The sequence below is a fragment of the Schistocerca americana genome, chromosome 8, assembly GCF_021461395.2.
Source record: "Schistocerca americana isolate TAMUIC-IGC-003095 chromosome 8, iqSchAmer2.1, whole genome shotgun sequence".
NCBI classification, from domain to species: domain Eukaryota; kingdom Metazoa; phylum Arthropoda; class Insecta; order Orthoptera; family Acrididae; genus Schistocerca; species Schistocerca americana.
In genome coordinates, this window is record NC_060126.1 from 326,311,676 (window position 1) to 326,339,172 (window position 27,497).

General features: G+C 41.8%; 1 protein-coding gene across 1 annotated transcript; it reads left to right on the top strand.

Moving 5' to 3' along the window:
- The first annotated feature begins 202 nt into the window (after positions 1-202).
- LOC124545820 (odorant receptor Or2-like) lies at positions 203-26,029 on the top strand. The gene is made up of 5 exons (XM_047124773.1): positions 203-1,020; positions 10,307-10,406; positions 16,034-16,135; positions 16,480-16,635; positions 25,919-26,029. Exons 1-5 carry the CDS (start codon positions 203-205, stop codon positions 25,973-25,975), a joined length of 1,233 nt encoding a protein of 410 aa, XP_046980729.1. The 3' UTR covers positions 25,976-26,029.
- The last annotated feature ends 1,468 nt before the right edge of the window (positions 26,030-27,497 follow it).

Here is a 27,497-nt window from a genome sequence, read left to right on the forward strand (position 1 = left end):
TGTAGGTACATATAAAAGGCTGCTTTCAGCGTTAAGTATCGGTACGGGGCGACTGGGCTGCTTAATCTTCTAGGAGTTCTTGTCTGTATACATTAACTTATTGTAACCTGGTGGATTTCGAACTCAGTATTTGCTATTCTAAGTGTGTAGCGGGCCGATAGGCATCGAGCGTTGGGTGATTCGTGTTACTATGAAGGCAGACATGAAACAAATAAGGCCAGAGAACATGGAAAGAACTGTAGCTTGGACCGAGAGCGGTGAGTCCGTTCTCAGATTTAACATCCGCCACCTGTGGTTCTTCGGTATGTGGCCCCTTTATGAATCGCGGATGTTCCACATTTACACTGCCTACGGCTTCTCTCTGGGCGTCTGGAACGTAGTGGAAGGTGCACTGGCTGCGTACTTCACGTGGGGAGATATGGAGCAAACGACGCTGGTGCTCATGGCCATTTCCACCAACTGCAACGGTCTCGTTAAAATGGGCTTCTTCCTGTGGGACAGGCGCCTGTACTACTCTCTGGTGCGACGGGTGGACGCGTTGATGTCGCTACAGAGCGAGTTCTGCTGCCGGGAATCTGTCCTCTGGAACATCCTGCGCGGCTCGGAGAGGCGCGCTTTTCGCCTCACGCTGGGCATGTTGCTCTTCATGTTCTCGCAGTGCTTCATATGGTTCCCCATGCCGCTGGTTGCTCATACTGAAGAGCGGCGCTTGCCCTTCGCTCAACACGTGTGGGACAACAACACTGGAAACTACGAACTCTCGTACTTCGCCCAGTGCGCTGCAGGTTTGTGGATGACACAGATCAGCTTCGGCATGGACTGTCTCTTCGCATCGGTCATGATTCTGTTGGCCGCGCAGTTAGAGATCGTCGCAGAACGTATTATGGGGATCAGAGTCGAAGCCAGCACGCCGATAAAGGAAAAAGCCGAGGGCTACAAACAGAGTTCAACGGCGAAACACGCAGATACAATGTACAGAGATATCCGCCTCTGCATCGAGAGTCACCAAAAAGTTCTCAGGTACGTAATGGCAGCTCGTAGTACTTTGCATCGTGGAAACATGTATATTACTCTAGTTGACGCTATCAAGAGTACTGCAAGCTACATTTTTATCATTTTTGGGATGTAGGATGAGCATAACTTATGTATGTTTCGTTTCGGTTAGAACATTACCCTATCTCCCCTCCCCCTGCCCCCCCACCTCCCCCACCCAGTGCATAGATTTTGATGATAATAAACGAGACATTACTCACTGTAGCATGCAGTCACCTATAAACTGAGCGTTTACATGTGTATATGATTATTTAAAATGGTTCAAATGGCTCTAAGCACTACGGGGCTTATCATCTGAGGTTATCAGTCCCCTAGACTTATAACTACTTAAACCTGACGACATCACACACATCCATGCCCAAGGCAGGATTTGAACCCGAGACCGTAGCAACATCGCGGTTCCGGACTGAAACGATTAGAAACGCTCGGTCACAACGGCCGGCTATGATTATTTATTTTGGGTCTGGACAAAGGTGTACAACATTAGCGTGTGTACACACACACATACACCCACCCACCCACACACACACACACACACACACACACAAACACAAACAGACACACACACACACACACACACACACACACACACACACACACACACACACACTTGTGACGAAACTCTATGTTCCGAATCCGGTGATACAGATAAAGATATTTCATTTCCAAAAAGCGTGGTATGTTGATGACTTGTTGCAAGTATAAAGTGCAGCCGGCCGCGGTGGTCTCGCGGTTCTAGGCGCGCAGTCAGGAACCGTGCGACTGCTACGGTCGCAGGTTCGAATCCTGCCTCGGGCATGGATGTGTGTGATGTCCTTAGGTTAGTTAGGTTTAAGTAGTTCTAAGTTCTAGGGGACTGATGACCACAGCAGTTGAGTCCCATAGTGCTCAGAGCCATTTGAACCATTTTTGAGCCATAAAGTGCAGTAAAATGAAAATGAGACAGATGGAATTAACGTTTGTAAACTGTTTATTATTTCAAAAATAGTGACCATAACTGTTAGTACATCTATCGCAATGGGAGACAAGACGGTCAGTGCCTTCATGGAAAAATGTTTGCCGTTGTCTAAGGAACCATGACTGCGTTATGACAAAACTTCCGCAGAGTAATCGAAACAACCTTGGCAACATGTAGTCTAGCATTAGCCTGTAACAAAATGATGCTGTCTGTCAACATTTCTGGGCGTTTCGACTTGATGGCACGCTAATCAAGTTCAGCTGGCGAACTCTTAAACACCCTCCAAAGAGTCCTAATGTCTCCTCATGCTATTAATATATTATGGAGCCCCTGAAGAAAGACATCCGTTTGCATCGGACAAGAAGGTCACGCCTGGGTACAATCATGGTCTGGTAGGAGAATGCAAACATTTTTCCATGACGGCATTGACAGTCTTGCCTCACAATGGGATAAATGAATTAACAGTTATGCCGATTACTTTTCAAAAAATAAACAGTGTACTTACTTTTTTTCATTTCCTTGTTTTCATTCGAATGCCCCATATAGGACGTTTCATGAATGATGTACTAATTTTATTAACAGATGCTTCAGTGTTAAAAGCACCATACATCAATGGTCTAGTAGCTAGCATTACTGAATTCTAGCGTAGAAGTCCCGGTTTCGATTCCTCATGACTACTTCAGGGTTTTTTGTAGTGCAAAGAGACGAAATGAAAAAAACTTCTGAACGGAATAAGCAGCGAATTAACACACAAGACGCTGAAGTGGGGTCAAATCTAAAGGCGTGCACCAGTCAGAAGCAAAATGACATTCTACGTACGACATTTCTGTATTTTTACAGCTCACAGAAATTTTGCACGTAGCTTACCCAGAATGTTTCTACAGCCGAGAGACTTCAAAACAAGTAGTCGGGGTCGAATAGATTACTGATTTGAACGGGTACTTACGACTGGACATGAATTGTCTATTTTCTACAGAAACAAACATGGAAATACTATGTTATCTCCCCAGACTTGTGTGCAGGATGAAAGACAGAAAATATGAGTGTTGAGCGTTGTTATCACAGTATTTACATGGTAACAAATGAAACGTTTACCAGAAAAGAGTAAATTACTGTGGCTTTCACACATCAGACAGGTTTTTACTCCTCTTTAAACGGCTTCCCATTCAAACAACTAACCCCCAAGCAGTCTCTTCACACGAATCTGCGTATGACATTCAAAGCGAATGAAGAAGACAGACAGTGGTGTACGGGCCGGTATACTTCGGGGTGAGTAGGGCTGGACAAGAAGTTGGTATGATTTAAGGTATGGGGAAGGAAATCAGATGTGTCCCTTCAAATGAACTGTCCCGAGATTTACCTGCGGGACTTAGGAAACTCATGAAAAACTTAAGTAAGGAAGGTCGGTCGTTCATTGACTGGAAATCGTTATGTTCGGCTACTTGGAGACAATTTGCTGCCGTTCATGTACCTCAAGTTCCCAAAAAGGGCAAATGGAGGTCCAACATGATATTAAAAAGTATCCCATGACTTTTGCCCCTCACTGTTTGTCAGTTCCGAATTCCAGAAAGACACCCCCCAACCCCTCTTGATGCACAACGGAATAACAACAGCACTTAAAAATTTTTCCGCGAAATAAAAATGCCCATTCTCATTTCCTGGTTCCTCATTCAGTTTTACACTTCAGAGCTACCCTAGTACACTAGGAAGAACACAGTCACGCTACAGTGTAGATGTCTTCATCTATATTTGATCCCAAACGCATCATTCGAAGCAAGGAAAATGCGTTTGCTGAGTTCGAATAGAGGATAAAAGTGTGAAATTTTACGGTAAAAATCATATGCTCTCCAGAATTGGGATACTTCTCAATATCTAAGGGTTTAACAGAGCAAAATACGCCCAGAGCTACGAATTCTGCTTACCAGTTGGTATGTTGCACAATAATGTGGCAAACGAAGGAGACGTTTATCGCCGGCGCAGTCGTAGGCTGCTAAAACTCGATTCTACCGGGCGAGTTCAGAATAGTTTCGGAAAGAGTCCCTCTTTCCTTTAGTTGTTTATTGGGTCTCAGCTAGATTTTACCAAATCAAACGTAAAATTGTATGTATCAAACACATTTTGTTCACTTCACGTATGTCAATTGACGTTAAAAAGGAAAATCTTAAAAGTAATTCAATAAACACATTAACGTGAACCAATGTGAAATTTTATAAGCAAACAAAGTGTTATCGATGATATCAAACCCGAATAAGCCATTTTTATCCTTTGTTCCTCCATTACGAGGGATATTAATGTGATATTTCTGTTGATATCCAGTTTGATTTTTTCAGTCATTCTGACATCCAATTTCAACCAATCCTCGTGGAGGTACGAATAAATTATCTTCTTAGCTTTATTTCGTAATTTGTTGGATATCCAGTATTTAATCGTATTTGCATCAAAAATGTCGCACCACATTCATGTTGATAACATAAAAAGGTTTACTTTGGATATGCATTTGAAAAATGTTTACCGTAAGGAACCGAATTTCAAAATGGTTCAAATGGTTCTGAGCACTATGGGACTTAACTTCTGAGGTCATCAGTCCACTAGAACTTAGAACTACTTACACCTAACCAACCTAAGGACATCACACACATCCATGCGACCGTAGCAGTCGCGCGGTTCCGGACTGTAGCGCCCTGAACCGCTCGGCCACACCGGCCGGTGAATCGAAGTACTGAACCTTAGAAACAGATAACTATTTACCTTTGAACGTATAATAAGTTTCATGTATATCTTGTCATTTTAGTTCTTGGGCGAACGAAACGTTTTCAAACTCGCGGAACAATTAATACAAAAACTAGGACGTTTCCAATCTCGTCCATTATTGGGAAAATTTTTACGGACCCCCATGAAGGCTAGTGTTTATTTTAATCTTCTTACGGGATTATTGGTAAACAATTGGTGTGAAATCTTAGATGACTGAGTACACATATGTGCTTTAATGTTGCAAACAATTCTTGAACAGAACATTGAATTACGGTATCCAACAACCGACGCGATACTAGGCGCTAGCAATGCTGAAAAAGCAAGATGAACCTGATAGTAAATACCAAAACTAGTGAACAACTCTGGTGGTTTTCAGTGCTTTTCTGAATACGCTCAAAATAACTGAAAAACATTGTTCGTCCTAAGACACGCAAAATATACGTGAGGACTAATGATAGTCACGTTTTAAACTTAGGCGTTTAAAAAACCTGTCTCATATTCGTACAAGAGACAGTGTTGGTAAAATTAGAAGAAAAGTTCCTATAATTAAATTTCCGGAAACTATACCTGTTGAGGTGTGGACCGCTTTAGTTGACGTGTTTAATGAATAGTATGGGATAGGATTCACGTGGGGTGGCGTAGTAAAATACCATAATAAACAAGTGCCGGAGCAAACTTGGCGGTTAGGCATCAGGATCGCTTCAGTATCAATGTGTGGACAGCAATTATCGGTGACAGGACCATACACTTTACTAGATTAACAGGTGACTTGTATCACAGATTTTAGCATGTTGAATTACCAGTGCTATTGGAGAAAGTTACTCTCGCAGAAATATAACGACTGTGATTTATGCACAGTGTGACGCCACCCAATATTCTACGGAGCATGTGAAATTACCTCACCACAACGTTTCATCGGCGGTGGATTGGTCCAGGGGATCCGGTAGCGTGGTCTTCACGTTCACCGGACCTGAATCCGTGCAATATTTGTCTATGGAGACATTTAAAGGCATCAGTGTATGTCCAAACCGTTGACCACACTCATATGTTACATGAGTGTGTGAAGCCAGTGCATATGGAGCGTTCCGAATGGAATAAGGTGTATTTGAAAGCGTGCGTGATTCACTGAGAAGAAGGGCTGAGACATCTGCCAGGATACGAGGTAACAACATGCTGCAATACCTATTGTGCCTACTTTTACGTAACACTACTCGTACGTCATAATGGCCCATATCTCACTAGGTAATGGTATTCTGACATATCATTATAGGAATTTTTCTTGTAGTTTTGACCAATATTACATACTGTAGACATACGTGCTACTTTTTTTCAAAACAACCTGTTTAGTCTCGGCATGAATTTCATTCCAATGCAAATTCGTTGGTAGTCTTTGCGTTCTCTTTGAGGCTCGCGAAAAACACATCATAGTGCAGTCACAAGCTGTTACCCTAAAGTTTTCGTATATTTATTTATTTGCAACATGATCGATTACAATATTAGTAATACAGGTTGGGGCAAATAAAAGTGTCCTGGAGAACTGAGTTTCAGGGTATAAAGAAACAGCGCAGGAGAGGAAATACTGTACTAATTTCATTAATTTGACGTTGAAAGTGGCCAGCATTCATCTCTTGATACTTTTGACCCCTGGTCAGCAAATTACTGAAGGTGGATCGATCGTACTGCTGGAATTGCTGCGGTCTCACCCTAAATGTTCTGCCTCAGTTCTTGAAGGCTATGCAGGTAGTTGCGATACACCTTTGAATTAAGCGCTCCCCACGCAAAGTAATCGCACACTGGCAGATCATATGACATGGGTAGCCAGCTAGGGCCACGATCAGATCGACCTATGTTAACAACTCTGTCAGGCGTGAAGATTATGTAAATGTGTTCCAAGGATCGGCTGTATGTATGGGCAGTTGTTCCAACCTGTTGGAAGTAATTTTAGGTCTTTTCCTCTTCCTAGGCGTGGTTATATGCAGACATTCAAGTCCAACAGTGCCAACTCTTACGGGTATTTTTTATTTACTCCACCCTGTACTACATGTACATTTTGTGGTGTGTGTGTGTGTGTGTGTGTGTGTGTGTGTGTGTGTGTGAAGTGTGGTACAATGTTTGTATTGCATAATGATGATGATGATGATGATGATGATTATAACAGGGTGATACTTCGTGCCGGTACACAGCCTACTTCTCGCGAATAGTATCAATAGGGCTGCCAAGCTTAACGTCCTCATCCGACGGACGGATCATCATCAACAGTGTCACATGCCCTCACTTCATGAGGCACCGCAGAGAGGTTTGGTATTTAAACCAGGACATTGGTGCAAACTCTAGTCGTCAGGAATATTGCGCCACCACCACTCCTTCCCTTGCCAGCCAGCTATTGGCAGTCAAAATTTCTCCAGTGCCAGCATTGGAACCGGTTTATCCCCGAGTAGAGTGCCACCACTTAAACGTGTGTTAGAGACCTCGTCCACGAAGACGGGTTAGTTTTTACATGGACCGAATATTTACTTGCCGACTGTAGAATTCTGCAAGTATAACTTGGAATAACTTGAATAGTTCACTTCGTTCATGAAATACTGGATCTTATCAGATATTTCAGAAGATAAATATTGGATAAAGGGAAAATCACCTACCCCGTCGAAAGTAGACAGAGATACGTCTTGTTGCACAAACTGTTGCAGGGTGTGTGGCGGGGGAACTTTGTGTACCACTTTCTCTTACCATCTTGTGTTTCATTCGTGATTAATGAATCGGAAGAATAACTGTAGGTAATACTTCCGTATGAGCTCGAATTTGTCTGATTTTACAGTAGTGTTTACTTTGTGACTTGCTTGTAATGTACGATTTTACCGTACGCTCTCAAAATTTTAACAGTAAACATCTCCGTATTTACCACTCCTGTAGCCTAAAGTCTGCCGCTGATGCCGCGCTTTCTTACTGAATCTGTGACGAATTACACAGCCCCTCTTTGGTTATTATCTTTCTTATAGACTAATCCTACCAGGTGAGGGTCTCAAACTGACGACGCATACTCAAGAAACAGTGAAATATAAGTTTTGTAAGGTATATCTGTCGGAGTGGAACTGCCTTTCCTCAAGACGTTCTCAATGCATTTCAGTCTGTCATCTGTCCTCCATGCAGCTACTTTTATGCGGTCATTACACATGATACCGCTTAAGGCGTGCACTCCAAAATTTTTAAAATTGGTGAATGGTTTCCGTGATTGATCGTCGGGGCGACTAAGAGTCTACTTATTCCCAATTCGTTACGCCTATTTATGTTGATTGTCACTATAGTAACTGCACCCAGTACCCTTTCCCTTTCAACCGAAAAAGTGTGATTCTGAGTTAATGATTTACCACTAGGACGACATATTTTCTTGGTTCATTCATGCCTATTCCCATGACACTTTGAAGATATGCTTCAAGTCCACTGTTACGAAGTTCTAAGCAACTTCCGGCTGTGAAACATGACTACAAAATATGAAGTCTCTGCAATGTCGTATTGTCTGGTAATGTATCTTGGACTGTCTGAATGTGTATTGTCGCTGCTGTATCGTTTGCGGTCTTTAGTTTATCGTTCTTCTTCTCTCCCTGTCCTTTAACCCATAACGTCACAGGTTCGGTATGTAAATTTTTGGATGTACCAGTATTAGTTGTTGATAGTGCTCGGATGCTGCTCCCGTCGTAAATGTAATCTGGGATGTTGTCCATGTGAATGCGCACACTGATTAATTTAGTCCCATTTAGAAAACTAGCAGTTTTTGTGGAGTGGGAATAAAGCCATTTTAAGTCATTGTCGTGGGGAAAATAAACTTTTTGACGGTCTGGGCAGAAGTTTGTGCAACAGATCAACTATAACTGTCACCTACGACAGTTCATACATGGATGCAAGGATTTGTTAGTAGGAATATCTGAATAATTTCAACTGTTGCTACGTTCCGACGATCTTTCTGGAGGCTACCGAAATGTAGTAGCTCCTGTAACGTTCCAAAGTCGCTGTACGAAAAATCAGTTTGATTAGAAAATCGTCCCCTCAGTGTAACTGGATCTCACGGTTGTTTGGTCTTGGTGTTTTGTAGGTTTCCCTATTGCAGCCAGGTGCTAGACGACATCATACAACTGGTTCACATGAGCTCAGCGACATTACTGCTGTGATCGTTTTAACCTTCCATTGATAGTTAGCTTCTTATAAGAAATAATGTTTCTGGTCGCTTGTGTCTTCATTATCCCTGTGATCGTAGTTTCCAAGATTCGGAATAAAGGGGTTTTTCGAATATCTGCGATTCTTGTGTAGTTGTGTGGTGAGATGAGAGCCTCAGAGAATATCTTAATACGGATATTGTTACTGATATCAATTTGCAAGAGCGTGGCACATTGCTATGACAGGCAGAACTTCGTTGTGTTTGATGAGCAAATGATGCACAGATGTTCCACATGCGTATAACTAGACTGGAACCGCGTATGTCATTGGCAGTCTAATGGGAGCTATGTACATGGACCTTGGTGCCATCCTATTTTGTGCGCTTCGAACGTAGCTGTTTTAGTTTCTCCAGTGCTATTCACGATGTGTTGTAAGTAGTTTCGCCGAAATCAGACTGCTCCAGTTAGTCAAAGTGGAAGGCCTTTCTTGGAGGGCGGATTGTGGTCATGTATGTTTATGACTGTGCAGCTGTTTTGGTCAGAATGGGAACAGAAATGTCTCGGACTTGTCGGCATTTGCTCCAAGCTACTTTCTCAGACGACGCTCGACTGTTCTGGTGCTGTTTCTAGTCTTGAGTTTATGTTTTACTGTTGGGACTCTTGAGCCATGATAGCAGTGTCGCCGGCATAGATGGTTATGACTGTTCTGTGTAGAATATATATTTTACAGAGGGCAGCTGAACAAACATGCTTAGCTACCGTACCGACGCCGGCCGAAGTGGCCGTGCGGTTAAAGGCGCTGCAGTCTGGAACCGCAAGACCGCTACGGTCGCAGGTTCGAATCCTGCCTCGGGCATGGATGTTTGTGATGTCCTTAGGTTAGTTAGGTTTAACTAGTTCTAAGTTCTAGGGGACTAATGACCTCAGCAGTTGAGTCCCATAGTGCTCAGAGCCATTTGAACCATTTTTTGAACCGTACCGACGTCACTATCCGTGCCCGACTCACGGCCAGTCCCAAACTTTCATATGTGGTCAACCATGCGTCTACGACACATTCTGATACATCCACTATGTTTTATTGCCGTGCAGGTCAGACGTTGTACTCGAAAGTCGCTTGCTCGGTATCGGCAGATAAATGCGATATTGCAGTGCCTGTGTTAACCTGACTGCTAGGCAAAGTTCGTTTGGACATGCATGCATGCCCAGAGGAGCTTTGGATCGTAATCATAATAAAACAGGCACTTGCAATATCGTACATATCGCAGAAACTACTCTTGTTGTAACTTCACTGATGTTATGTATTGTCTATTTGTGTTCTCATAAACGTGTTCACTAAATCCATAAATAACTGGTACCATCTCGCTTAACACTATAAAAACCGTTATTTTTCTTTCAGCTTCGTGGCCCATTTGCAGGACACGATGAGCCCCATCGCTATGACGCAATTTACTTTCGCCGTTCTTGTCATATGTTTTGGATTATTTCAGGCAACATATGTAAGTAGTTTATTTACCATAGTAATTGAAAGAATGATGCTTGTTAGTATATCAGTGTGTTAGAGAGAACAGTGCATGAATACATCAACGGACCTGGTAGCGAGAGACACTCTAGATCTGGTCTATCGTTGGATATGAATCAACGATAAAGCATGTAAAACAGTTCTGTTGATTAGTCTCTCACAAAAATTATTTGTGACAGACGACAGTAGCGTATTGACCTAAATATTGTTCCTACTTTCAACCTAAACGATGGTACAACAGTCCGAGAAGTTGCGGCTTCGAATCAACGTGCATATTTCATTCCGTTTTCTCCTGGTCAGTTAAAACACTTTAATGAAAACGAAGCTGCCTTTATGCAGTACTTAAGATACAATTAAAAAAAATAACAATGGAGGCGTATAGAAACGGGAACTTTCGGAACTTAAATGTTTTCAGCGCTGTAATGTCTGCAGTTGTTCGAATCCGATGCGTACTTATCATAAACAGTCCGCCAGGTTGGCCGTGCGGTCTGACGCACGGCTTTCCGGGCGGGAAGGTGCGCCTGGTTCCCGGCACGAATCCGCCCGGCTGATTTGTGTCGAGGTCCGGTGAGCCGGCCAGTCTGTGGATGGTTTTTAGGCGGTTTTCCATCTGCCTCGGACAATGCGGGCTGGTTCCCCTTATTCCTTCTCTGCTACACTATGTCGACGATTCCTGCGCCAACAAGTTCTCCACGTACGCATACACCACCATTACTCTACCACGCAAACATAGGGGTTACACTCGTCTGTTGTGAGACGTTCCCTGGGGGATCCACCGGGGGCCGAACCGCACAATAACCTTGGCTCCGGTGTGGTGCGGCGGGGGTGGGGGGGGGGGGGGGTGGCGGGGGGGGGCGGTGCGGTGAAGTGGACTGCGGTAGTCGTCGTGGGGTTGTGGACCACTGCGGCTGCGGCGGGGACGGAGCCTCTCCGTCGTTTCTAGGTCCCCGGTTAACATAACATATTATAAACAACTTGCCATTTAGTAATCACGCAACACAGGTGTGGTGCATAGGGCGCTATTGCTATAAAAACGTTTCATAAGCGGGGTGATAGTAGAGTGCTGCGCAAAGGGTATTTCGACAACATTACCAGGCAGGACGTCTTGGACGTATCCCATCTGCTCGCGCGATTACTGGTGCGTAATTTAGAAGATACAGGTTAACCCTCCATAAAAAATGCTTCTAGCTGGTCTCCGAACGGTGCTACCCCAGAGATATCTCAGTTGTTGGAGTCGGCGCTCCTTTCAACAACATTCATCTGAGCTAGAGATGGGACGACGAAGTGCACAGAGAATATTTCACGCATTAATATTTCGACGCTATAAGTTACATAACGCAGAAAATAAATCCCGAGACTTGTTTTTCATAGGGAATTTAGCTAACGAGTGTTAGCTAAATCCATTGTGGACGGCAATTTCTTTAACAACATATGACTATCAAACGAAGCCCACTTCCACCTTAACGATACGCTAAGAAGCACACTTCCGTTATTGGGCACAGGAAAGTTCTTGTGATTTTCAGGAGCGTTGCAATAGCATGAACATTCTTCCATTACAACCTACACACCATACGGCGCACAGTCATACTCTTATAGACGTAATCGCAACGAAACAGACTGACAAAGTAAGAGATGTTGGTCAAACATCGGCCCCTGGCCTCTCAGCACATGATGTAATATTCCTGGCCTACTCTGTGCAGCCCCCAAGGATCAAATCGCGTTACATAACTTGTAGGAACATGAAACGTATTGACCTTGACGCTCTAACAGCCGATTGCTCAGAAATCTCATGGCATCAAATAATCAGAAAATCCACAATCGACGGCAAAATTAATGAACTTGGTGATAAACTCACTGCCCTCTATGACAAACATGCACCTGTGCGCACAATCCGTGTAAGAAAATCTCCTGCTCCATAGCTGACAGCTGAATTACGTCAAATGATGACTAATAGGGATGCTGCCCACAGGTGTTTCAAGGCAGATCCGAAACCCGAGCGTTTCGAAGAATATAGAAAGCTACGGAACAGAGTGAAACAATGCATTCGCAATGCTAAAATCAGGCACGCTCGCTCCCTTGTATGCAGCGATCTGACGCCCACGACTCTATGGAAGAATCTCCGTAGCTTGGGGGTCGGAAAGGCAAAATCGGAAACTACTTTTCATGTCTCAGCTAACGAATTAAATGAATTCTTCTCTGCACCTCTGAATACCAGCACAGCTGATAATTACCGTCCACAAGAATCCCCAAACAGGATAACTAACAACGATACCTTCCATCTAAAACATGTAACAACAAATACGGCAAGAAAAGCAATAATGAGAATCTCTTCTGATGCAATAGGCAACGACAGTATCGGTATAACCATGAATAAGAGTGTTCAATCCGGTTTCCGTAAACATCACAGCACAAACACTGCTCTAATTAAAGTAACTGATGACCTGAAATATGCCATCGACAATCGAAAGGCAACAATATTGACGCTACTGGACTTCAGCAAAGCTTTTGACACTGTTAACTTTGACATATTGCTCAGAAAAATGCAACAGCTTAATTTCTCTGATAGTGCAATGAGATGGTTTCAAAGCTACTTAAAAGACAGACAGCAATGTGTTGTCTGCGTAAATGAAAAATCTTCCTGGAAACATGTTTCCTCGGGAGTGCCACAAGGATCAGTCTTAGGACCACTTTTGTTTTCTTTATATGTCAACGATATTTCGTCGGTTCTGTCCTCTTGTAAATATCATTTCTATGCCGACGACCTCCAGCTCTACCTAAGCGTCAGACCTGAAGATGTAAACACTGCCATCGCTCAGATGAATGATGATCTGTCTTCAGTAGTGAGATGGGCGAAAAACTTGGGGCTTAAACTAAATGCAAAAAAGACGCAAGTAATCTTAATAGCCCATCAGAAATTAATAAGTTCAGATTTCCGCGAACGGCTACCTCCTATACTGCTCGACGGTACTCCAATACCATATCAGAAAACAGTGAAGAACTTGGGTGTAACTTTGGATGAGCATCTCAACTGGGCGGAGAATACAGTCGCAGTGTGCCGAAAGACGTCTGCTTGTCTCTATGCTCTCAAAAAGTTTCGGAACATATTTCCACAGGACTTGAAACGCCAGCTCGTGCAAGCACTCGTTCTACCGAACCTCCACTATTGTGATGTGATTCAACAAGGCATGAGTAGTGAAAACAAAAGACGGCTAGAGCTAACCATGAATGCCTGTGTGGGTTACACCTGCAACATTCGCCTATATTATCATGTTAGTGCTTCATACTCCGAGCTAGGGTGGCTGCGGCCGGACAAATTGCGTGACTACCACACTCTATGTCTACTCCACCGACTCCTCATCGCGCAAGCACCCCAGTACCTTGCTTCAGAGATTAAAAACCTGTCATGTCATCATAATCGAAACACGAGGTCACTCTTATTTGGTATCCTAACTGTGCCCACTCACAAAACAAAAACTTTTGCAAACTCCTTCTCAGTTGCCGCTGTCCGCCTCTGGAACAAACTGCCCCTTATCTTGCGCAAAATTCGATCTCCTGCTGCTTTTAAGAAGAAGTTGAAGCATTTCCTACTATCATCCTCACAAAGTTCTCCACAAAATTAATGTACAAGGACAATCCCCTCATCTGTCAAATAGCAAAGCTAGCGTCTCCTATCTTGCTCCTGAGATGCCTTCCTCTTCATCTTTCTCTATTAGCCACGCAATCTTCTTTCCCTTTATATTTCCTTAATTATGTTTCATCATGTCTCTATTCTTCTCCTCCCTTCACCATGAGTCTCCCTCATACTCCCTGCTGCCGGCACTCCTATCTAAAATCTGTCTCTTCAATAATGTCTAATTATAACAGTACTTGTGACCTAAGAATATAAACTCTATATGTATGTATTTTTCCAGGTGTACCTTTCAAATTGTTTATTTCACTTTTTGTACTAGATGTAGTTTAACATGCCTACTAAAACATATGAATGTAAAATAAGTAGAATGCCTGGTTAGATGTAAGAGAGGGCCTGATGGCCCTAATCTTGCCAGGTTAAATAAATCAATAAATAAAATAAAATAAATAAATTTCATAGCTCTAAGCTTACGCTATGGTATTCTATATTATTTCATGGTGTCACTGGTCCGTACTTTTCGAACGTGAAAATGACATTTCAACAACACTAACATCTTCTCGGTATGTTGATATGCTAGGATAGTTTCTAAAAACCCCTACTACATGATCCAAACATCGAAAATATTTAATTTCAGTACGATGGAGCCACGTCACATAATGCTCGACAGTCGGTGGAAGGCGTTCGCCAATCCTTTGGAATTGGTCTACGTGACCCACTGTATTAGTTTGTGTCATTTCATCCTTTGGAGACATCTTAATAATAATGTGCACTGCAGAACCTGCAGCTATCCGTTAACTGAAACAGAAGACTGAAGACGAATTCACAGCCATTTCTACACCGAACATTGCGGAGTTTCCGTAACGGGCTATTACAGTGTAAACGCCTGAAGGGAGTACATCTGACCGATGTCATCTTTAAGAAATAAAGAGACAGTTCGTGATAATTCTGTAATGAAAATTTCAAATTTCCTGAATGAGATTTTCCCTCTGCAGCGGAGTGTGCGCTGATATGACACTTCCTGGCAGATTAAAACTGGTTTCATATCAGCGCACACTCCGCTGCAGATTGAAAATCTCATTCTGGAAACATCCCCCAGGCTGTGGCTAAGCCATGTCTCCGCAATATCCTTTCTTTCAGGAGTGCTAGTTCTGCAAGGTTCGCAGGAGAGCTTCTGCAAAGTTTGGAAGGTAGGAGACGAGGTACTGGCAGAAGTAAAGCTGTGAGTACCGGGCGTGAGTCGTGCTTCGGTAGCTCAGATGCTACCACTTGCCCGCGAAAGGCAAAGGTCCCGAGTTCGAGTCTCGGTCGGGCACACAGTTTTAATCTGCCAGGAAGTTTCAAATTTCCTGTTTCTCTGAACCACCCTGTACTAGAATGAATAGTGAAATGAAGGGGTGGTAAATAATCGTAATACCCATCGCTTGATATTACCGTTCAGGTAATGTTTTCAGGAACTTTGTCTCCAAAAATAGACGAGTACTAAACATAAAATTATTTTGTAAAAGAAGCAGGTGGCGGCGTGGAAACTGCAGTATAACTCAACTTTTGTTGAAAGGCAAGTTTTAATAGCATTAATAGTATCAATCAGCGAAATTGACCCACACCTGCATTACGTAAATCTACTGTCATCTTGCGCCACTTTTTGTGATATAAGCAATTTTTTATGTATCTGATAACTGACATAATCTACTTCTTTGTAAGATTTACGATTAACAGTGTCTTTTTAAAAGTCAGAACGCATTTGTGAGCTGTGGACGTATATATAGTGAATAGCTTTGTCATACCTAACATATTTCCCCTCCGGGATTCACAAACTTTTTCCCTTTCGATGTGTTCGTTCATGTATTCTCCAGTAAGTAACGGTTTAATTTTGAATTCGGCTTTTAGTCTGTCTATCCTACGACGACTGTAATCTGAGGTGATGAATTCAAATTATTTCCCTGTTCACAAATCTCGTCGGTGTCTTTTTGCAGAGCGAGGACTTCAGCGCAGTGCTGAAATGTGCGTCTTTTCTCCCAATTCCTTGCGGGCAAGTTTATCTCTATTGTTGGGCAGCAAACAACGTAACCATGCAGGTGAGTGAAAGTACAAACAAGACTGATGAGACAAATTTATTTCTGCATGGCGTTTTCTTATTCTTGCTAATGGCTCAACTTTATTTCGCTTTTCGTAATGCATGGAATATATTTCTCGCAAATGTCCTGTCTGACTGAAATTGGCTTATCTCTTTTACAATAAGATTTCATGGCATTGGACACGAACAGTGAACCTTATTATATACATTTAATGGTGGAAGCTTTGCACTACAAACAGTCGAATATTTTGTTGTTGCATACACAATCAATTTCTGTTGTTGCCTGCACCATGAAGAATATAAGTTCACACTAATAGCTACATGTATCTATATTCGTCTCTATAGGCAGAAGCTGTAATGATGGCAGCTTACAGCTGTTCGTGGGTGGAGGCGAGTGGACGTTTCAAACGCGTCCTGAGGATCCTCATCAGTCGCGCCCAGAAACCATTGGTCCTCACCGCTGGGCATCTCTATCCCATTGATAGAGAAGCTTTTCTTTCGGTACGTTCGTAATATTCCTAGTAGTATCCTTGAATATGTATTAGCTATTTAGGGTGACATTTCGTATAAAGCAGCGATGTCCTCATCATTTCTAAAAATGGTTCAAATGGTTCTGAGCACTATGGGACTTAACATCTGAGGTCATCAGTCCCCTAGAACTTAGAACTACTTAAACCTAACTAACCTAAGGACACCACACACATCCATGCCCAAGGCAGGATTCGAACCTGCGACCCTAGCAGTCGCGTGGTTCTGAACTGAAGCGACTAGAACCGCTCGGCTACAGCGGCCGGCCTCATTATATTATGTTTCCTACATTAAGAGCCAGCTGCCATTCATCACAGCAAATAGAAATTTTGTCTAGGTCATTTAGTATCAACCTACAGTCACTTATCTTCCACACCTTCCTGTACTCTGCAGCATCATGAGCGAACAGCTGCAGATTGCTGTCCACTTTGTCTGCCACATCATTTATGTATATAAGAAATAGTAACGGTCCAATCACACTAGCCTGGGGCACTTCTTATGTTACCCTTGTCTCCGATGAACATTCGCCGTCGAGGACAACATACTGGGTTCTACTACTTAAGAAGTCTTCGAGCCAGTCACATATCTCGGAGCCCATTCCATATGTACTTACCATTATTGACAGTCTTCAGTGGGGTACAGAGTCGAATAGTTTCGGAAATCTAGAAATATGGAATCTGACCGTTGCTTTTCATCTGTAGTTTGCAGTATATCATGTAAGAAAAATCAAGCTGGATTACGTGCGAGCTATGCTTTCTAAAGCCATGCTGATTCGTCAACATGACCTTCTCGGTCTCTAGGAAATTTATTATATTCGAATTCAGAGTATGCTCTAGAATTCTGCAGCAGTCCGACGTTAAGGTAAATGATCTGTAATTCTGCGGATCCGTTCTTTTAGCCCTCTTACGTATAGGTTCCAGCTGCACCTTTTTTCAGTCGCTTGGCTCAGTGCACTGATCGAGAGATTCGCGATAAAGGGCTGACGAAGAGGGGTCGATGACGTAGAGTACTCTTTGTAGACCCGAACTGTGATTCTATCCAGACCTAGGACTTACTTATTTTCAACTCTTTCAGTTGTGTCCCTACGCCAGGGATTCTGATAACTATGTCATCCACATGGGAATCTGTGCGACGGTCAAACGACGGTAGGTTTTTACGATACTCCTGCGTGAACGATTTCTGAGACGTAGAATTTAAAATGCCGGAATTCCGTTTGCTATCTTCTTCCGCCAAACCAGACTGGTCACCGAGTGACTGGATGAAAGTCGTAGACCCGATTACAGGTTTTACGTCAGACCAGAATTTTTTCGGTTTCTCCGCCAGACCTTTAGCCAAGGTGCAAATGGTTCAAATGGCTCTGAGCACTATGGGACTCAACATCTGAGGTCATCAGTCCCCTAGAATTTAGAACTACTTAAACCTAACTAACCTGAGGACACTACACACATCCATGCCCGAGGCAGGATTGGAACCTGCGACCGTTGCGGTCGCGCGGTTCCAGACTGAAGCGCCTAGAACCGCTCGGCCACATCGGCCGGTGACTTTAGCCAAGGTACGACGGTGACAGCTGTTGTATGCTTCGCTCATAGATCTTTTCACAGGCGCACGAATCTCTACTAACCTTTTCCCGTTGTCATTTGCGCGTCTTTCTTTTGAAACAAGACTGCAACAGCCTTGGCTTTCTCAGAATTTTCCGAATTTCTTTATTAAACCACGGCGGGTCTTTCTTCCTTAATCCACTCACCAGAAACGAGTACATACTTGTCCAGAGCACGATTTACAATCTGTTTAAACTTCGCCCACTTCAGTGGCTATCCCTCCTCGTACGGCGCCAAACCTGTATTTCCGATAAACATTGCAAATATCTCAGAGCTTTTTATTTCGGGCTATAGCCAGTTCTCAATCTCAGGAATAAAATGAGGTTGAGAGCTTCCCTGGAGGGCAGGAAATTCAGGAATTTTGTAACAAATTTTTCGATAGTTTACTGACAAATTTTTTACAATCGAACTCTCGTTACACAGAGCGCTGTCAGATTTCCCTATTTGCGTATCAACTGACGAGTGTCCATGAGAGTACCTGAGACTATCGCTCATCCTAAAAAAAACACCATGTGCACCCCACAATTACTCTGCTACCCTAGTAGCTGCTTCCTTTGTGTAGTGCGCCCCTGAACTATCAGGGGGAGTCCTACAAATCCCGAACCGATAACGCAGGTGCAGAAATTAACAGATAAGGCCATCACATAAACGACGAAGCCTTTGGTTGAGACCCTTCCTCAGCTGCAAACCAAATGGCCTCTATGAACTGTGGGACTGATGCTGCCAACTACGACCTATGCTTCCACTCCGCGAGCGAGGCCAGAAGTCTTTCAACACCTCCGCCAGTCGCCTGTTAGAACTGAGAATGGCGTCAGTTAAATACTGATAAAAACAAATTAGTATCGCAAACGTACGATGGCTGCAGTGCAATGGCAGGAAAAATCGTGATGTCCATTCTACTGCGAAACGTGTATATCCTCACGTTCTGTTTATGCACTGCTACGCACATCTGCTGAATCTCCTCTACAAATGCAAAAAAATGACGCATGTAAAAATTTTTGTGGCATATCTACCAGGATTTCCCCTTTTTTTTGTTGTTCCAGTAAAAGAAATGAACCTTTGAGGGAAATCGGATTTAAAATACAAAGCCCGCGTGAAACAACGTAGAAGTTTCATTCATGCGTTGTACAAACCATTATTCATATACAGATATGAGAGCAGCATTTAATGATGTGATAAACAGTGAAAGTTGGGATGTTATTCCTTTCATCAAGCAATTGGGCTAAATAGCATACTGGATGACCAAATTCTTCTTTTTCTATTGCAGCTGCGCAGTTCGATTTTCCAACATACAAGTATCTTGGTTGACGACTTGCAAGTAAAACTGTGGTAATTAGATGCTGTAAGCTCGAAATTGAAAACTGTATTAAGGCTGTTGAAAGAGTAAGGTGTGAGGAAATTTTTCTGAAACGGATAGTGGAAGATAAAGCCCTGTAAATTCATTAGGAGTGTCTGATATTAATTATAACGAAACAGAGGCAAATATGCACAAATTGAAAGGATAGCATTCTTAATAATTGATACAGTAGTAGTAAACTTGAAAACTAGATTCCGGGACTTTCATGAAACAGATTTTACAGAACTTTTAATTCAGAAAAATTCATCTGGTTTTAGTAGGCCAAACAATTTCCCCATACGTGATTTAGACTAACTACTTTAAATACATCGTTTCTTTGACGGTGAGAAACTGGAAGGACTTGCATATACTTACAGCAGTATGGATAAACTTCTAAAGCCTGAGGAGCTCCTAAAATCCATTATAAACAATAGATTTAAAAAGTTCTATGAATGTGTGAAATTACAGTCGTTGGTTGTTGCTGTTCAAGAAGCCACTGCGTGTTGCGAAAGAAGCATGAGTACATTAAAACGCTTTAAAACGTAGCTTCGCAACACGATGACATATGAACTTCGCGATTTTGGCTACAGAGAAGGGAACTGTGAAATCGTCAACCAAATTGCTGGATTTCGTCTCTGTGTTATCGCTGATAGAACTAATTTGTAAAAATTATTTAAGGGTGAGTTACTATGTGCTATATTTCTACTATTTCTACTGTTTAATATTTTTATGTTTTATGTATAACAATTCCTGTATTACTTTAAATTTTATTAGAAAAATGTAACTAAATTATTTTTGCAGTGTTCCTATTTCAAATTTTTTTTAAATTCTTTTTCGAAATTCGTAATTCTCAGCCTATGCTAAAAAGAATTCCACGCTTCGCTACTGCCGAATCCTCTCGAATACCAACAAGGGGCCTGCTTTCTTACTGTCCGATTCGACTAACTGATCACCATCAACAGTGTTACAGACAGGATACATTGCTGAGAGGTTTGATATTTAATCCAGGACATTAGTGGGAAGTCTGGTGATCAGGAACTCAACACCGCCACGTCTCCTCCTCTCCGAGTCAAGTGCCTTTGCATAAGCGTGCGTTGGCTAACTGCGCTAGCGAAGCGGGAAGAAAACGTCAACCCAACGACTAACAATGTGCAACGTCAATGGGCAATTATCTTGAACAAAGCTGAGTAACTTCCTCCGTGGTTCAGCAACCGTGGTAGACAACTGCTGTGTAAGAAAAGTGACCTTCGTTACAGATCAAAAGAAACCAAAACTACTTAATGAACAAAAGCTGAAAAATCGCAAAATCGAGTAAGTAGAGCAATGTGAGAAACTCTTAATGGGGCTGAAAGGAACATGCCCTATACCCATCTGTAAATTTGTGAGTGTATCGGAATCAGGAGTCCAGCCAGTCGTAGATCATAATGGCAACAAAACGAAGGATGGCAAAGGAATGGCCGAAAAACAGAATTCAGGTAGGTGCAAAGTGTATATCACTGACGTCAATATCTTGTACGAGGGTCACTCCAAAAGAAATGTACAGTATTTTTTTTTAAATCCATCTTTTATTCTACATGTTTGAAAGTTTTACAGTGTGAAGATACATCCTTTAGGAACAATATTTTCATTTCTCCACATAACTCCATCCCTCTGAACTGCCTTACGCCATCTTGGAACCAGCGCCTGTATACCCGCACGTTACAATTCTGGACCAAACTGTTGGAGCCACTGTTTGGCAGCGTGCACAAGAGAGTCATCATCTTCAAACCTTCTTCCACAAAGAGAATCTTGCAGTTTCCCAAAGAGAAGATAGTCACATGGAGCCAGGTCAGGACTGTAAAGCGGGTGTTTCGGTGTTGTTCATCTGAGTTTTGTGATCGCTTCCATAGTTTTCTGACTGACATATGGCCACGTATTGTCGTGCAACAGCAAAACATCCTGCTTTTGTCGATATGGTAGAACACGACTCAGTCGAGCTTGCAGTTTCTTCAGTGTCGTCACATACGCATCAGAATTTATGGTGATTCCACTTGGCATGATGTCCACAAGCAAGAGTCCTTCGGAATCGGAAACACTGTAGCCATAACTTTTCCAGCAAAAGGTGTGGTTTTGAATTTTTTTTGCTTGGGTGAATTTGCATGATGCCATTCCTTTGATTGCCTCTTCGTCTCTGCTAAAAAATGATGAATCCATGTTTCATCACCTGTCACAATTCTTCCAGGAAATTCATCTCCACCATTCTCGTACTGCATACCGTTTTTCTTGTTTCTTTGTGAGCCACGGCCAACATCCTGGGAACCCACATGGCACAAACCTTTTTGACGCCAACACTTTCAGTATTCTGCAAACACTTCCTTCCCCTATCCCAACGTATCGTGACAATTCGTTCACTGTGATGCGTCCGTCAGCAATCACCAATTGGTAAACTTTCTGAACATTGTCTGGAGTATGTGCAATACGAGGCCTGCCACTGCGAGGACAATCCTCGAATTTGCCATGCCCGCTTTCATCACGAGAGCTGCTTGCCCACCGACTTATGATGAACTTCAAGTGTAGCAGCCATCTTGAAGACATGCTGTGACGGCGTTACTCACGGCAACAGGTTGAACTAAGTTTGAAAACAAGCGGGAAGGATGTATCCACACATTGTATAACTTTCACACATGCAGAATGAAAACTGTTGTTTTACAAAAATAGTTTGCATTTCTTTTGGAGTGACCCTCGTAGAATAGTGGAAGAAATTTCTTATTTAAACATCATGACCTGTGTGAAGACAAAATAAACTCAGATCCCTCTGTTCGTCCATGACATTCTGATGGCACTAAAGAGTCGTTTCCTTGATGTATGGAAGGCGTCCTAAAAAATTTCGCCCTGTCATCCAATGTAAAAATATGAGCTTAGGAATCTGAAAATTTCCAAGAAAATATGTGTTAGCAAGACGTATTTACCGAGGTCAAATTATAAGTTTTTGAACTTCCTTTGGATGTACGCCAAGGAAGCATTAGGCTATACCATCATTACGATTCACAATGTTACACATGGTTCCACTATATTTGATGTGTACGAATAGTACTTTTCTTTCCGATGATATTTCCAATGAGAACCTTCCAGCTGCTTTCAAGTTTAGTCACTGAGCTAGTCACTCACTGTCTGCCAATAATGATAATGTGATACTGGATTCGCTAAGATAGCAAAAGCAAGTACCCTAAGGCAGTTTTGGAGAGTTCAGTATGTGTGCGTCACAGCACGTCTGCGACAAAAGGCTTCCCGCGCCCGGATTCCCGGGTTCGATTCCCGGCGGCGTCAGGGATTTTCTCTGCCTCGTGATGACTGGGTGTTGTGTGATGTCCTTAGGTTAGTTAGGTTTAAGTAGTTCTAAGTTCTAGGGGACTGATGACCGTGGATGTTAAGTCCCATAGTGCTCAGAGCCATTTGAACCATTTTTGCGACAAAAGTTATGCGTGAAGGTATACTGATCCAATCGCCGAGAATGAAAAAGCAAAAAGCTGCTCTAAACACCGTGAATACAAATTGATTATTGGTCAGACAATTCATTGCCCAATTTTTTGGTAAAAAGTGAATACTCACATTGGAAACTCCAATCATATCCAACTATTTCCACGAAAACAATGTAACTTTCAGTCAAGACATAGAACGATAAGTGTATCGGTTTGAGATAGGAAATATTCGATCCGAAAACAGAATAGAAATTTCAGCGGAAATGAGATAATTTCAGAAACCTGTTTCAGAGGCCATGACCTGCGCATATAGCTTAGTGTATGTTTCCGAGAAGAAAGTCTGTCAGACGATAGTGTCATATCTAAACATTGTTCAAACTTCACCTTTTTGACATTGTAGTATGTCCATAATTAGAGTTACAGATTCACTTCATAACAATTTCGTCTACTTGTACTGTTTTTCTTTCCATTAGTAATTTAAAAGGATTGTATCTGTTTTCCGTTAACATGAAGTGTAATTATGATGTATTACCAGTTCCACTAGCCCAGTATTTACTCACATAAATTTGTTCTAATCTTCATACGAACTACAGATGTAATGTGGTGTGGCCTATATAGTACGCTAATAAAACAAAGATAGAAACTCCGGTGTTGTTCAGTGACACAGTTAGTGAGATTTCTTGGCAAGACATCGACTTTAGTCTCGACAAGTGTCGCGTAGAGAGGACATTTTATAGATATAAGTAAAACAGTGTTTATCAGAAAGAGGAAATTGATCTGCACAAAAAAACAAAAAACAAAAATGGTTCAAATGGCTCTGAGCACTGTGGGACTTAACATCTGTGGTCATCAGTCCCATAGATATTAGAACTACTTAAACCTAACTAACTTAAGGACACCACACACATCCATGCCCGAGGCAGGATTCGAACCTGCGACCGTAGCGGCCAGGCGGTTCCAGATTGAAGCGCCTAGAACCGCACGGCCACACCGGCCGGCTTGATCTGCACACTTGGCTAAAATAAAGAAACAAGTCCTAATCCTTTTTTACATGTGTAGTGCTACGCAGACTATATAAACTAGTACATAACCTTGGTCGGAACCGGGAGTTTGTTAATATTTTAAATTTGTTTTTGGCTCAATCGATATTATATCCCTCCCCCTCCCCCCTTTCCCCCTGTGTCCACTGTCGTCAACATTCAGTAGGAAAGCACTGTTAATGTTTCGTTGTCCTTTCTTGCGTTGATATGCAGCTGATTGAATGTGATATCTTTGAAGATGCTCTACGATGTGCAAGTCTCGGAACACAACACTGTGCCGACGAGATTATCGTTACTTTAAATTACTGTAAAAACCATTCTTGACATTCCAGGAGCTTAGAAATCCACTTACCAAATTATCTGTAGTATTGGAAGACTCGGTCTGGAAGGAGTAAAAATTCCATGTAGGATATCTGATTATTTGTGTAATTATTATTTAACTCACTAAGGAAGGCATACTTCAAGGGCATTCGCTAAGCTGACCTCAACTATTTGACCACGTGAAGATCTTATCGGACACGAAAACGCAGATTTTGAAAGATACATATTGGTTCTTTGTAATAAATACCTACCAAGTCACATATCCTCACCATGCATGTCAAACTGCGTCAACCTAACGTACACGCTCTCGTCCATATTGGTGCGCTACTATCGACGTAAAGTCCTGTACGTCAATCACTTATGTGATCTTGCATTTCGCTTCAGAGTTTTCTCTGCAGATTCACACTGTCTAACCTTTACAGTCGATTTCCCGTTGTAAACTAATTTCAGTTTTATCCTATAAAAAATTCCAGATCTCTGACATGGAAACCAGGCGTGATCGGACTCTAAACATAACTTTAACCTGTTTCACAGAAGGCTGTCTCTATTACCTTTGGCAGAGAATTCTGTGCCTACTATTTACAAATTTAAATTTTACATAGAAGTTTTACAAAACTGGCACTTTGACTCATGTTTATCGGTTTGTGTGTAATAATAAATGTTTCCAAAATTTTTCTAGACTACATCATTGTAAAACCTGCTTCATATGTATACTAAGCTTGAAAATAAGGCGCACAATTTTAAGTTTTTTCGGTTTTCCATTTAGTAGCCTCACAGCACTTATGTGAGAGATGTTACCGTCATTTCTGTGATCTCCATCAATTATTTCCTAATCACTTATGTTGCCTGCCGTGCTCTGACGTTCACTGTTATTACAGGTGCATGTAGTCACTCAGCATGGACAAATATCATAAAAGTAAACGTATGTACTAATATGTAAGCACTAAGAAGAAATTAAATGTCGATCTAGTATCGCCTATAAAATATCTTAAAGATTTACGTTTGTATTATTTCCAATTCAGTATTATTCTATATACTTGCAGTAAGCAAGCATATTTGTTTTCAAATTGAATGGGAAAACGTAGCTGCTGTGGATGAGATTGTGTAGCACTTATAAAGAGACAATAGACACAAGCACTGGTGTCAAACACTGCCTCACAAACTTGTCAGATTTGTCTGTGATGACTTTCCCAGTGGTGAGACAACAGTGCAGCCGTTGGTGTCTCAGGACCAATATCTACATTCGGCGATTAGGGAAATATTCCTAAGACTTAGTCAGGTTAATAAAAATGTAAAACAATTACTGAAATTATATAGCTCTGTTTGATTTATGTAAATAATAATTCTATTCCAAAAACTTTAGTTGGATGTAGGTTATAATTAATAACTTCATAAATCTGCGTTTAGCTGATTGCCAGTTTAATTACATTTAAGTTTCAGAGAGCTGTTTTATAGTGTGTAATATTACTGGTATATTGAAATATTATTTCCTTTCCGTTTCAGCTGGTGAATGCCTCTTATTCATACTACGCACTACTCAGTCAAATGAATAACCGCTAGATGCGAAATATGCCTCACTACGTCAACGATGAGTCTCCAGCAGTGATATTCCTCATGAGTTGGAATTGGTTTCGCTACCGTAATGTACAACGATAAACGTTTAAGTACTTGCCATTGTAAATATCATGAAGCTGTTCCACTAACTGTATATGAAAATAATTGCAGATGAAGTCTTAGCACAGTAGTGCTCATAAATGCAACAATAGGAAGGAGATTTATCCCTACTCTTAAAGTGCTAGTTTGCTCTGTCACTACAAAGTATAAAATAAGAAAGTAATTTATCACATGCCTAATGAATTTAATTTGCATATAGATAATCAGTACATTTTTAAGTAATCTAGTGTGACCTATTCTTGAAAGTGCTTGCTGCTCCATGGGTGAACATTCGTGTAGGTAATACGTTTATGTGTGTTTTTCTAATGTGAAGGAATGCTGAAATCAGTTGTACGCTGATATGTGTTAACAGATCGTTTTCCACTATAGGGCGTTTCTCTAGCCCAACTGTATGTTGAAATTTTAAAATAAACTGTTGTAAATACTTGAGTGTCCATTAATTTTCTCTGTGATGTTTTGAAATGTAGATCATGTATAAATTCAACCTGAATCACTTAAGACGGTAGATATTCTCTTGTTTTTAAATGCAATCGTCACACCAGCATATCATTCAAGGGCCAAGAAGTAAGATAAATGGTTTCAGTAGCATTGTTTCCTTTCCAATTATTGGCTTTCCTAAATTGGGGAGAGACCACTCACAAAAACAACGGATGCGTCCAATCATTAACTGCAGCTTTCGTTCTTCGTAAAATTATTTATTTTCTGCTGTAGAGATTGGTACTCCTGTCTGTAAATTGTGTCAAGTTCTATGTATTTAAGATTATAAATTGAAAGTCGTTTTGCGTTTCCTTAGTTTCATAACGGTATATATTCCATTATACGTTTCGTTAATTAGTATTCTGTGATACCGTTTAAGAAGACTGATGTGTTGAGCATGTTCATATAAGGACTGATATAAGAAGGAGAGCGAAGTACTCTTTGGATACAAATTGACAAACACGTAGTCGATGTACAGGCGCCCCAATACAAGATGTCCACCAAAAATACAAACAGCCATCAGTGACTTGACTCAATGCTACAATATAACCGCTATTTGACCAAAAATCCACGCATCACAGTTAAAAATGAGTAAAGAAAGCAAAGATCAGCTTGAACGGATGTCATGTGACGTCCACCCAGACCAAATGCAACGAGCAACACCGAACAAAATAACGGGAAAAAAATCCATCTGAGCCACCGAGGGCACAGAGGACAGTGCAACTGCAGGGATTTATCCCTTGCAAGCTCCCCGTGAGACCCACATTCCCAACTTAATGTCCACACACTACATTCGTAGTGCACCTGCCCACTAATTACTCAAGGCAGACAGTACGAGCGGGTCCCGTAAGAGTTCGGGCAATGCGTGTACATCTGCAAAGGAAAAGAAGGTCAATTTCCGGCAAGCCTTAACTATATATGATGATAGTAT